This window comes from Solanum lycopersicum, chromosome 2 (assembly GCF_036512215.1).
Source record: "Solanum lycopersicum chromosome 2, SLM_r2.1".
In the NCBI taxonomy this organism is placed as follows: domain Eukaryota; kingdom Viridiplantae; phylum Streptophyta; class Magnoliopsida; order Solanales; family Solanaceae; genus Solanum; species Solanum lycopersicum.
The window spans coordinates 40513766-40528323 of NC_090801.1; the positions used below are offsets into that span (position 1 = coordinate 40513766).

At 34.9% G+C, this 14558-nt stretch overlaps 1 protein-coding gene across 1 annotated transcript; it reads left to right on the top strand.

Annotated features, from left to right (window-relative positions):
- The first annotated feature begins 9601 nt into the window (after positions 1-9601).
- ERN1 (ethylene-responsive nuclear protein) lies at positions 9602-11177 on the top strand. The gene is given in 1 exon segment (NM_001247871.2): positions 9602-11177. A coding segment is annotated over 1 exon segment (1242 nt). The 5' UTR covers positions 9602-9754; the 3' UTR covers positions 10997-11177.
- Positions 11178-14558: the final 3381 nt, after the last annotated feature.

The following is a 14558-nucleotide window of genomic DNA, read 5'->3' on the forward strand; positions in this document are numbered from 1 at the left end:
AAGTGAGAGAGGTGAGTGAGAATGACGAGCGACATTTGGGAGAGAGGAGAGAGAGGAACGAAATATATATATATATATATATATATAAATAATTTTCTCTCGCTTTATACAACACAAACACATTTTATACATTTGTGTTTGTATAAAAGCAGAGAGGCGAGCGAGATTGCCACCGAAAACAAGAGTGACGAGCGAGATTCCACCAGGGTGATAGGCCCAAAAGCAACAATTTGTTATGTGGTACAACTAAATCAAACTATAATTATAACATTTATTTTGAATTAAGTGTTTACTATTATATATGATTTTCTTATAATAGAACTAGTAATAGTGAATAAATAACATAATTTGATTCTTTTAATATAAAAATAAAATATTTAAGAAAGTGAATCTTAACCTACTTATTAGAACGTGTTTTTTTTCTCCTCTTAAATGAAATATTTGATTAATGTATCGAACCAGATTTTGGTTTGGCATTAATGTTATTAGAAAAAAAAAATGGAGAAAGTAGCACTTTTATTTCTATTTATTTGTATATTTTTATTTGACACATTTATTAAAAAAATAAAATTAACATAGTGAATTTATCATTTCTCTGTATTAATTGATAGAACTCTAAATCAATGTCCTCATTAAAAATCTTTTTTTTAAATAAAACATTAAATCTCTAACTAAATTAAGAATACATTAGATAAAAATATTTTCTTATTATTGACTTATGAAAAATGACCAATAAAAACATACGAGTAAGCAGCTAAAATTAGACAAATTAAAAAAATAATTAAAGAGATTCTCATCAATAAGGTCAAGGTTAGGATAGACCAATAAATACTCCTTGACGAATATTTTACTCTAAGATATAAAATCACCTTTGTTAAATCATCTCCAATCCAACACCAAATTTTATATCAAATCCTTATTGGTGTAAAATTTGGTGTTTTGATCTAAAACTCACACCAATTCTTACACCAAAATTTTGTGTTTGACGTGTAACAGTATTCATAAAACTAATTCACTTTTTGAATATTTTAATATTATTTTATTATACTGTAAGACCCCCAAAAAATGAGTTAGGGTGTCTAGAGCCTCACATGTTCATAATAAGCTTGTTAATATATTAATTAAGTGTTCTAAAATATGTATGATTGATTTGAAGTCATTTGGAAGTCAAACGTCCAAGACATTCGAAAGTTAGACCTTGAGATGTGCATGTGTCTCTTGGTGTGTCTTGACATTTTTATGTGTTTGTTTTGGTTAAAGATGATGTGGGAGGTCTTTAACATGTTAAGGAGTATATTTACGTTGGAAACGTCCAGGTACGACTCCGCAAGGGCCTCACAAAAGGCCCTTAAGGAGGACCCAATGTCTGCCTACCTACGCCCCTCAATTGACATCCAATATGTTCACCTACGCCCCCGTCAATGGTGAGGCATCGATTAGCACTTAGCCTGGAGAAGGTTCAGCCAAATGACAACCTCAGGCCCAAACGACGATGGTTACCAACGGCTCATTAATAGACCTAAGGGGCGTCGTTTGGTGGCCATCGATGCAGGTTGTGTCAACTGCAATGCACTCTGTATCATTTTGGTTATTTTTGGGTATATTAAGTTGGTTAAAAATGTGATAACCCCATCCCCAGTCCATGATTCAAAATTAGACTTCCCTCTCCCAAAATACCCTCTCTAGAAACCTCCATTGGAGATGAAGCTCAAGAACAACCATGGTGATGGATTCTTTAGCTTTCTTCATCAAGTTTCAATGGTTTTCTTCTACAATTAGGTATGGTGATCATTCGTCTTTAGGTAATCTTTCATCTAAAAAGCTCTTTCCAATGTTTTTCAATGAAAGTTCGTGATCAAACTTCCTAGTTTTTAATCGAGCCATAGATTCTTTCTCAAATATTTTCAAAGGATTTCTCATGATGAATTGATATTAATGTATTGATTATGAAGTGAATTTCAGTCCAATTGTATGATGAACCCATGCCACCTTCTAACTCTCGTTTTAGCCTATGTGTTGGTTATTATGATCTTGATGTTAGGAGGATTATAATATGACTCAATTATGTTAAATTGATTGTTAGCTACTGCCTATCATGTAAATTGATTATGAATTATATGTAATGGATCCAATGTGGATCAAAGCTTGAAGGTTAGGTAGTATTTGATTTATGTTCTTCTATCTTCTATTGATTGTTAATATAAAACACTTGTATGATCTCGATTCTGGGAAATTGAAGTAGGATTTCGTTTAGGTTATGATCTCCTTAGATACTGCCCTATATTGTATTTTGATAAATTATAAATGTTGACCATGATGATCAAAGAAAGGGATATTGGTAAGTGATCTAAGTCTCTCTACTCTTTATTGAATTGGAGAAGTGGTGTACATAATAGTATCATGATCATGTGGTGGTTTATGCATGATTTATTCCATGTTAATATATATTGGAATACTGCCCTATACTTGAATTGTTGAGGAAAGATGAGTATTGATTAATGATGATCAAAGGTTGATGAATTGGTACGAATGATTCTTCCCCTCTACTTTTATATCGAATTGCTAGTTGATTAAGCTTTGTAGGGAACTGGGTGGTATAGTCTACTTATGATGGCGTTGTTTATTTTTATTGTCATTACATATGTGATGTGATCAAGGCCTTGAGGGAAAATGAATTGTGAAAGTGTGGTGGAGATGATCATCAAATGTGAAGCATGCCTAGTCTTCCATTTTAGTTGTGATGTAGGTTGTATTGCTCATGTAATATGTATGTGAATGACTATGTTAGGGTTGGTTTAGGTGTGTCATTGATGAAGTATAAATAATGAATGACCCTTTACCTACATACCCGTACATGAATGTGTGATTAGCTATGATTAGGAGTTTTCAATGTAAGTATTTAAGTTATATTGCCTCCTATGCTATTATGTGTTGTGTGGTCTATGCTTGGTTGTGCATTGTGGTCCTAAGAGGGTGGATGCCTCAATGTGTTGTTGATAGTCATTAGCTGATCGTGTTGACTAATGTACACACTCACACTTCATGCATGCTTACAAGTAGTATAGGTGCATGGTGTATAATGAAAGGTTATTCTCATATGCACTTGTGTCTACTACTATGCATTTAAGGTATATGTATATGAAGCATGTTATGTATTCCCTTAACTAGGATGACTTGATAGGTGTACTGGTATGGGCAAAGGTATGAGACCTTGTCTATGTATTGCAAATGTGTGTCTTGATAGGATAGTTCCTAGTTTTGTTTTCTATGTACATGAATATGAATGCATGATTATGTTAATTTATGAACATGTGTGGTCTTAATGTGTTGTGTGAAAGGATTTCTCACAAATATGTATACACACATAAATGTATGATGATCTAGTCAATAGAGGGGCCTTGAAAGGTGTTCTCAGGTGTACCTAGACTAGATGGTGCTTCAATATACTATGTCCAAGTGAAAGGGCTTCTTACATGATTTAGGTTGATTAACTCTCATATATGACCTATATGCTAAGCATATGAGGGGCTGACTCTCATAATCCTAATTTTGTAAAGTAATGCTACTAAATGTTTTTCAATAAAAGGAACTTAGCTTAGCACCGAGTAAACTTGAAGATGAGGGGTGTGCCTTCCCATTGTAGGAAGGTAGGTCCACCATAGTCCTCACGAGGTATTTAGCCTCATAGCCAAAGGGCTTAAACTGATATTTTCATAAGTGGATAACTACAATGCCTTAATAGGCATAAAGAGGGTTTCTATATATGCCTCCAAGGTCCATAAACTAGGTTTGCCCCATAGGATCTAAAAAGTGATATCACTTAGTATTCTAGCATGTGTTAATGTTCTACTTTGTCTAAGTAGAGCACCTTTCCGTGCTGTAAGGCTCTACAACACATAATTTCATGTAGCACCCACGGTCTTAGTGTCGGCTAAGGCTATAGTTTTCCTAAAGTAAAATGGACAATGAAAGTAAAGAACTAGACCCTAACTAGGATAACCTAAGGGAAATTGCTTAGTGTAGGTGGGGGTAAGGGACTTCACCTATGCATTGCACAAGAAACTCTTGAAAGGAGTTATCGGAAGGTGATTTAATGTATGTGTATATGTTTATGTCTTTATGCATGACCTTATAGTCTTGTCTAATTGTTGTGATGATATGCATGGTATGAGTCCTAATGAGTCTCTATGATGTGTCATTTTCTTATGTACATAGTGTTGATCTTAATGACTATGTGATGACAGTCTTGCTTGGCATGATTGAAGTTGTCTACGTAGCCTTGTTGATGTGTGAAGTGAATGGTATGCTTGTGATCTCTTTAAGGATACATTTCCTTATCTCTCCATATTTTGTGTTATTGTTTGACTGTGCATGGTGATTATGTTATGATCTGATTGGCATTACGATGTGTAGTGGTAGAGTCATTCAGGGACTAATGTTCCTAAGAGGGGGGTAATGTAACAACCAAAAAATCGAATAGATAAATACTTAAGGTGATTTAATTATTATTTAAAAATCTAAAATTTTAAGGGCATAATGGTCCTTTCATGTGTTGATTAAATAAACCAGATTTTGTATTAATTTAATTAATTTCTATTTTGACTAAGTCTTGAATTTAGTCTCCTAAGTCTAATAACTCTCTCCCTCACGTTTCTCAACTCTCTTCCACGTCTCTCAACTCTCATTCTCTCACGCTCTGACTAACAAGAAGGCTCAAGAACAGTTTAATAACAATTGTTCTTCACACTTGAAAAACACATGAAAAGTTTTAAGCAAGGTAATCAAAAACGTCAAGGCAAAGGGAGGTTTTTCGTCGAGTGGTGTGCACGTTGACGAGAATTGGGCGTGGTTTGGAGGAGTTTTTGGGCAACAACTTCACACTTGAACAACATCAAAAGGTATGGGTTTTCTCCCTGGAATTCTTTGTCCAAGATTATTTTCCTTCGAACGATTCTCAAGTCTTGAAAACTAAGGTTGTTCCCCTTTGTAGGTCCTTTTCATTAGCTCCCAAACGAATTCGTAGGATGGGTATGTTGTGTTGCTAGATTTAGGCATGAATGATGTATTTATATTAATTGTGAACATGTTTATGTGAGGGAAATTACGAAAAAACAATATTCAAAGTGTGATCGAAAAGTTGGTGTGTGTGTGTGCGCGCATGTGGGCAGTGGCTTTGGCCACTGTTTTGGGTTGTATGAATCATGTATTTCTTGTATATTTTATGTGTACAATGTGATGTTCATTACCATGAAGTATAGTGGATTGAAATAACCACCTTTAAGCCAACTAAACTTATGAACTATGTGACAAAAAATGAGTTGAATAATGACAAGAATTTTTCAGATTTGGGTACTCTATAATAATGTTGAAATCTGGGTTTTAAAAGGGAATATTAAATAAGTGAGGTCAATGGAAATTGAACCCAAGACCTCACAGGTTGAGATGGCTGGAAAAAATAAAAAAATGAAGGGGCTAAGGTGAATCGAACCCCTTAGCTACTGGTTGTCGCGAGGGAGGAAAAAAAAGAAAAAAAAAAGGCTGGGGGAAATCGAATCCTTGGCCACTATTTTCGCGAGAAAGGGGAAAAGAAAATGGGGCTGGGGGGAATTGAACTCGCGAACTGGGGGAAGAAAGAGGAGAAAATTAATTAAGCAAATAAATGGGAGGCTTGGGATTCGAACCCACGACCTCCAGGTATGCGCGAGAGAAAGGAAAAATAAGAAAAAAAATTGTGAGGCGTGAGAATCGAACCCACGACCTCAAGGTCTGAAGCGTGAGCGAAATTAAAAAAAATAAGGGGGCTGTGGGGGTTCGAACCCACAAGTTCCCTATCCCAGTGAAAATTAAAGGAAAAATCAAAGAGGCTGTGGGGGTTTGAACCCACAACCCTTCAGTTAACTAAGAGTAAAATTAAAATAGTAAATTAATCTTTCCATGTAAATGTTGAGATTTAATTTAGAGTTCTAATCAAAATAGAAAAATAATCCTTCCATGTAAATGTTGAGATTTAATTTAGAGTCTTAATTTAAATAGAAAATTAATCCTTCCATGTAAATGTTGAGATTTAATTTAGAGTTCTAATTAAAATAGAAAATCAATCCTTCCATGTAAATGTTGAGATTTAATTTAGAGTTCTAATTAAAATAGAAAATTAATCCTTCCATGTAAATGTTGAGATTTAATTTAGAGTTCTAATTAAAATAAAAAATTAATCCTTCCATGTAAATGTTGAAATTTAATTTAGAGTTCTAATGTTATGAATATTAGAAATAAAATCAATGAAAAAATATAAATGATATCCAAGTGATTCAAGATTTGGGTTCCCTAGCCCAAACTTCCGTATTGATACATAAGTCATAGTGGGTAAAATATCCAAGAGTAATGCCATCTACTTAGATCAAAAATCAAGATCTTGGCATATATACAAGATACATAAGTCTTGTACTACATAATCTTAGGAAAGTAAGAATCACTTAGCGAACTATGGATGAAGCCCCATGACTTGTATGTATAGACACATAAGTCTAACATACGTTCAAAAGTAAGTGAACCTAAGATGTACGTAATGAAATGATGAACCCTAGGAGAGTTCAGTATAAGTGTGAGATACACTAAATGGCCAAGTGCATTGGCATATGATGACATGAACTATGAAATGATGAAATGAACATTCACGTAATAAGAGGTGAGTAACTATGGAAAAAAAAAGGTCTTAATAATGAAGAATGTGGTGACAACATGATATGAGGCTAATGTATATGATGAGAGGAGTATCAAATGAGCCTAAGTAAATGTTACCAATACGTACTCACCAATGAGAGTATAAGATGATGAAGAGACCAGTTTGTATGAACACTCTAATGAAAGTGATGAGTTTAACACACTTAATACTAATGATGGGATGAGAAATCATCTAATGAGCTATGTTTTCCTCTAACTAGAAGTCAACTTCCATGACGTATGAGTTGAATGTAATGGAACTTTATATTGAGCACCGATAGGCTAGCTATGAACGGTGATGCCTTCTTTCAGGAATGACGAAGGTTCACGCAACTCTCATGAGATGAGACTGTCCGGCTTGCCGGGTATGAGTCTCGATATATCTCCTAGTCTTTGAACCTATACTGCCAATATAGGGATCTGGCGGGGTTAAATTCCCATAAACGCTAGCATGTTATTGAGTCACTTTGGCCGGTGATTCCACCTATTTTCGGTTTGGGGGATACACTGGATTTCATGATGCTCACATGACTATGTCGGTTAAAGTTAAAGTTCCCAATGAATGAATGAGGTCAGCGTCAAATGAAACACATAATGAAATGAATGATACCCAAGGTGTTAGAATAGGATAATCAAGAGGTGAGCTAGATCCAGGTAATGATATTAGGTTATTCCTGATCATTGCACAACAAACCCGATGAAAGTCTTAAACTATACCCTAGGTATAGCTAGTGTTCATACTAGCCTATGAATGAAATGAAATGAAGCATGTATGAATGTATGAAAAAGACTCTGTGTTTGCTAATGAAGACTCCCTAGTTGAGGTCCCATCTGTTGAGCTCTCATTTTGGAAAGTCTTAATGTCAAGTCCATGATTCCAAGGTCTCATGACATATGAATGAATGATATGAACGAAGTTATGTGTTATATGTTATGTGTTATTATATGTGCTATATAAAGATGTTATGTGTTGTGTGCAATACGATATTTATGATGATGCATGTTACTCTCATGGCATGACCTTCCTAACTCAATTTGGAAAGTTCACTAACTTTCTTAATCTCAATTTGACAAGTCTACTGACTTGACTTACAAAAATTTTGTCGTTAGGAAAGAGCTGTTCTTTCTCATGCATGTCCTTGGTGTGTGCTTGCATATACCCATACTTACAAGTATGTACTAACCTTATACATCTATACTATTTTAGGTGCAGGCACAGGTGGACGATAGTGCTACAAGTTCATTGTTGCAGCTATCCGAACGTCAACATTCATCCAGAGTTTGGTAGGTCCTCACGCTTTCGAGGATGTTACTGTTTTACATTCTAGCGTAGTTTTAGAGTTAAGGTAGTGGAGCATGTTCCACTAGCGTTGCTTTCCTGTTTGGTTCAGACTTTGTATTTGTGCCATTTTGGCCATCATACAATTAATACTTAATGAACTATTTCTTTCAGTTGCTTATCTCTTTAATGTTAGATGGTTGATGATGAACGATTATGAAATCTTAAGAATATTTAGCAAGCATGTTAAAGATCAAAAAGTTTCAAATTTTTCGCTAAAATTAATCTATGTGAAGTATGAAAAACGCATGTAGGCTTGTTTGCGACCTCTAAGAGGTTAACGACGTCGGTCTCGTCTGGGGTCTAAAATCCGAACGTGATATATGTGAAGTGAAATTAGCATATATGCAAGTAGGCTATGGTTCATTGTAATGATGTTGTAAGCCTTGACTAAAATGTGTTCGTGATATGTTACACTTTTATGAATATATGTATTGGATCAGTAAGGTTAACGTATGAGTACTTTATGGCCTTAAAGTGATGCATTGCACTAGGTATCACTAGAGGGTTACTTGGGAAGTCAAGGAAATAAAGAAAGAGGGGCATATTGTAAAAAAAATGTGCTTACTATAATTGTGTTAAGCTTACCGTAAATGAAATATAGTTACTGTAAAGTGATCCTAAATATGCTTTAAATACAATGTATGATTTATATATTGAATATGCCTATATGAAGTATGTGAATAGTATAATGCTTAATGTATAAAGTTTTATATGAGGTTTTCACAAAAAGACATGATGCATGGTTTCAAGTAAAATGTTCCTTTTAAATGCATGTTTTTGCATGGTTGCCATACTTAGTGCATTCTTGTACTAATACCATTCTTCTTTACCTTTTTACACTAAGTGTAGATTATGGATGCTTAAAGGATGTCTTTAATGGTGAGGAGCTTGATATTTGATTCTCAAGCTCAAGGAAAGGAATCCTTAAGTCCAAGGATTTCCTAAGTTTTATCTTACTGTAAAGTTTAGTAATAATGTACTTATGATTTATGTTGTAAGGGTCGTGTCCATATTATACTCTAATTATGTTGAGTCTACGATGACAAAAAAGAGACTAGAGTCTTTAACTATATATTATGATATTTTATATATAAATGGAAGTAACGTTCTAGCATATGATGTGCTATGAAAGTTTTAAATGTTCTGCTAAATTTATCTATGACAATGCAATGAATGATAATTATGGGTTTGTACAACACCTCCAATAGATAAGTACGTCATGTTACTTCTAGTGAGTGCTCCTTGGTTGTGACATATACAAACTTTTAATTAAACTTTATATAAATTATATGTTTTAATTAAATTTCTTGTATATTTAATTCTTTTTATATACTATTTTTATAATATTAATTTTAAATATAGCTTTTCTATAAATTGAATTTATCTAATCTTCACAAAAATTAAAAATGCAAATATATAAGTTTTTAAATATTTTTTTTTTATTTTTTTTGAATGTTAACGTAAAATTTGATAGAGTGGGTTGAAGGTGATTATAAAAAAAAAATAGTGTTGACACCGGAAATACGGAACATGTTCCGTTTTTTTTGTTCTTCCCCAAACATCATGCCATGTCCGTACACTCATAATCTTCATCCAGATTTTCTTCTTTCACAATTTTCTGGGTTTGTAGTAGTTTGACACTTCGAATTTGATTCAAAACCCCTTATCGGTCGATCGGTTATATAATTAAGGATGCCTTTTCCATGGAAGAAGGTGAAGAAAACAAGCATTTCACAATTGGTGAAGGATCATGTAAATTCTCAAAGTGGATCTCCTCTAATGGTGGAAACTGGTTTTCCAACTTCTCTTGTCGATTTTGTTGTCAAGAATCGCCGAAGATTCAAGAAATCTTCCAAGAAAAAAATGGTTGACGACCCTTTGTTCGTTCCAAATCCCCCTTCGTCTGTAACGTTACCCTCTACTTCTGAATTCATGATTGATGATAATGAAGTTCCTCCTATGATCCGTGTACCAGAAGTGGAAGGTGACAAACCTGAATCTCGCAAGATGAACGACGAGAAAGAGTGGGGTTATGGTTGTCTCAGTATGAATCAGGGGTTGGTGGCCGTTCTGAAGATGTTTCTCGTGGCGGCATTGGTTTTAGGGATGAACAATCTTGTTGTGGGGGTAACCATGTCAGCTTTCTTATTGTTTTTCTTGGAATATTTAGGAGAACGTTTGTATGGCTTCTTTTATAAGGCACCTTTGGAGCTGTCGAAGGATGGTTGCTCTGACTTTCGATTTCAAATTCAAGAAATTGAGGCTGCACAGGGAACTAATGTTGAGGATAGTCAATGTATTAGGGAGAAGATTGAGGAGGAGAGTATTTGGGATGGAAAAGGTAAATGTGTAGGGCTAGATGTAATAGAGAAAGGAGAGGAGTATAGATATGATTTATGTGAATCCAAAGAAAAGAAATCTCACCGGGCAAAGATGAAGTCGAAAATGAAGAAACTTGTTCTGAAGAAGTTCAGAAAGAAAAAAGGTTCAGCATTGGAGCGCCCTATGCTCCTGGATGACATAGATTACGTTATTGAAGGAAAGAAGGAAACTGAAGGTTCCAGTGAACAAAAAATGCCATCCAATAGCATAGTGTCATCAGTGGCAAGTAGCATAGATGATAAGACAGATATTGTTGAGGTAGTTGGTAATGCTGGAGTGGCATCTGAAGTACTTACTGATGCTAGTATTGAAGAATCATTTAATGGTACTGATGACAAGGCAACCATTGTTGGGGAAGAAGAATTGACGGGAAGAGAGCATAGTTCTATGTATATTGCTCTCCTTTTGGTTGTTCTAGTCGGCCTTATTGGAGGTCGGGTTCTTGCACTTGTTTTTACTTTATCATGTTGCCTGATGTTGAAACGAGGTGAAGGAATAGGAAGATTCACAAAATTGCCCGTGATGAGGCGTTTCACAAAAAAGTTCTGTTAGAATTTATTAACTCATTCATAGAAGCCCTTGAAAGTATGTTCATAGTGTTGTGTGAAGTGCTTTTCAAGCCTTCCTTGATCTTTTGAGCTTACTTTGATGGAGAGTTCAACCTTTGGTTGGCCACTACCATTGGTCTTGTTTTATGTACTGTAAAGTTACTCAAATAAGATTAACTTTGTGATACTCTTGTGTCTGAGGCATTTTTTTGCATTAATAGTTGACCCCGTTTTGTCTTTTGCTCTCTTGCAGTTTTTTTGGTTAATTTGTCAGTCTTTTTGCCTTTCAGTCCAGGGGATAAATTGCAGTGAATAAATCAGAACATGGATAATCTTAAGCTTATTCCCTCTCTAACCATGTGTTCTGGTGTTTCAGTTTTTTAGATATAAGTGTTTGATGTCACGCAAATGTTTATGTTACCCACAAAAAGCAAGTGAGGCTTAGGGGATCTAGAAAGAACACTAGGGATTTCATTTGGTATGTTGTTGTTGTATGATACTTATTTGGTATTTTACTTCGTATTGATGTATAATTTGTGTTGGATGATATTAGTTTTTGGAGATATGGCCTAAAAGAAAAAATACTAAGGGAATGTTCAACCCTTTTTTTCATGACAATGGATATTTCCTGTTTTGATCTTTTTGTTATTCGTACACGTTTCAATTCATCGGTTTGTTACGCTCTTATGCTTGGAGTTCAGCGGGATTTACATCAGTTTAGTTTGCTTCCATCATTATTTTAGCTTCTTATTCTTGAATGTTACATGTATATATGCAGTGTGCCAGCTTCTGTCTAAATTTCTCTTTTACACAATGGTGGTATATCTTTGGAGCTTTGTCTTCATTCTTGAATGCCAATTTTGCTATTTTTTGCCTGGTGTTATGAAACTGTCTCATTGCTTTGTTCAGACATAGTTAGGTAAAAAATTTGCTACAACGAGTAGAATCTTGACATCAGCACTTAGTAGTCCGAATTGAGTAAGTATGCTGCCTTCCTTTGCTATGGGCCTTTGATGCAATGACCTTGTGCTTTATTTTGATAGATCCGAGTTCTAATTTTCTACTCGATAGGTTTGTTTAGACTAAAGGAAATTATCTTCGTCTGCTATTTAGCTCAATTGGTTTAAGGAAAAAGTAATTTGCTAATACCTCATCCCAGATAAAACCTTGCTGCATGTGTTGACAGACACAACATATAATACAAGTGGAGAACTGCATGTGTTGACAGACACAACAAATAATACAAGTGGAGAACTGTTGATACTTAAATAATTTCAACTTTTAGTTATGTTGGAAGGACTTTAGTTTTGCTTGATTACACTTGCACCCTGTATATATATCGGAAGATACACATCGTATTGGTCGACTGATTTAGTTACAAATTAAAGAAGTTGTGGGGTGAACTTCCTTATTAATTACCTACCCGCTTGTACATGTGGTTGCAAAGAGGCTTTTTACAAAATAGAAGAGGAACAAGGATGACACCAGTTTTTAATGGGAATGAATGAGTTTTATTCTGGTTTAAGAAGGAACATTTTTATTCTGATGAAAGTCTAATTGAAGCACAAATTGTAGCCCTTCTTTCTATAGAAACTGCTACTTTCTATACTGGGGTACAGAAGCCTTAATTCTGGTGCTTATTTTCCTAAGAATCAGGAAATTTTTACACAAGAGGGTAAATTTTGACAACAAAAGGAATAACATGTTATGCAGATATTGTAAGAAACATGATTATGTCATTGGCAACTCCAGAAAACTTACTCATCAGAACTGTCAAAGCAGTTCCAATTCTGCAAATAACTCTTCAAATCAGTACAAGAAGACTGTTGCTTGTGTACAGAGGAAGGATCGTCAAGCTCAAGCTGATATGAGATCAGAGATTTCAGGGATGTCTGGCCAACCTGAAAGTAGGGGAGCATAGTTTTCACCAGACCAGTTGACTCAAATGATTCTTGTGCTGCAACATATGAAGCTGCAACATATGAAGAGTACATATTCTGACCAGGTCACCTCTGATGCTGATTCTGATTCTGCCATTTATGCAAGTTAAGTTAGCACCTAAGATTTTAATAATTGTTTTTTTTTTGTTTGTAATATGTCGAGCAGTTGATAATTTTTGGTTCATAGACTCAGGTTCTAACTGTCATAACTTCAGTAACATCTTGTCTCACAAACATCTCTCCTCTTTCAATTACTTACCTTATCATCTTGCCAAATGACTACTTGGTGAAAGTCACTTTGACTGGAACACTAACCTTAACCAGGGTTAGTGTTAACTGATGTCCTCTATGTATCTTCTTTCCAATTTAACTTGGTTTCTGTTCACAAGTTATTTGTACAATGCACTGCTTATACTTGTGTTCTACAGGGCCCCTTCACTGTAGAGGCCACTGGAGCTTGGTAGGGTGTCCCAAGGGCTTTACATCCTTTATCCCAAGTCTCTTAACCTTTCTCATCTTGTAAATACCATATCAGCTACTGATTGTTTTGATAATAAAGTTTATTCTTTTTCTATTACACCTGAAGAATTAATTCTCATGATATCTCAAATTCTTCTTTTTGTTCTTCTACTGCTCCTAATGTTGCTTTACTGTGGCACCTAATGCAAGGACACATGCCTCATATCATAAAATGAAATGTATTACTCCTTTAAGGGATCAATTACCCAACAAGCAGGATTTTATTTGTATAATTTGTCCTATGGCTAGACAACAAAGACTAGCATTTTCTAAGAGCTCCATTAGAACTACTTGCCTTTCCAACTCATACTTATTGACTTATGGGTCCATATCACACCCAAACTTATAATGGATATAAACATTTCTTAACCATAGATGATGACTTTTTAGGAACTATTTGGACACATTTATTCTCTACAAAGTCCAATGCTTTTTCCTTCATCAAATATTTCATTATCATGGTTCAGAATCAGTTTGATACTTCAGTGAAAATTGTTAGGTATGTGATGATGCTTTTGAATTAGGATCAAGCATTGAAGCAACTTCTTTCTTTTTTTTCCAGAGGAATTATTCACCAAACAGCTATACCTCATACATCCCAATATAATGTTGTTGTGGAAAGAAAGCACAAACATATGCTTCTTCACACAAGTTCTACTCTCTTCTCCTTCTCATGTAGGTCTTGCTACTCCTAGTTCTGTTTCTTCATCTCATGTTTGCCATGATTCTATTTTTGTTCCTTCTTCTCCTGTTTCAAATGATTCTACCTCCTCTATCTCTCATGTCCCTTTACCAGTGGCCTTGAGGAGATCCTAGGACCACTATTCCTCCTTATCTACAACAGTACATTTGTTCTCATGCTTCCACCTTAAGGTTGCTTCTATTTCTACTGACATTGATTTGCTTGAACCTCAATTTTTTCGTTAAGCTGTTTCTAACCCTGCTTGCCAGGCTGCTATGCTTAAAGAATTTCAAGTTTTAGAGGCTAATAGTACTTAGGACATTGTCATTCTTCCTTCTGAAAAAAGTGCCCTCTTCCAAATAGGTATATAAACTAAAAAAGTCTAAAGGCACAATTGGAAGATATAAAGCAGGAGTCGTAAGTTG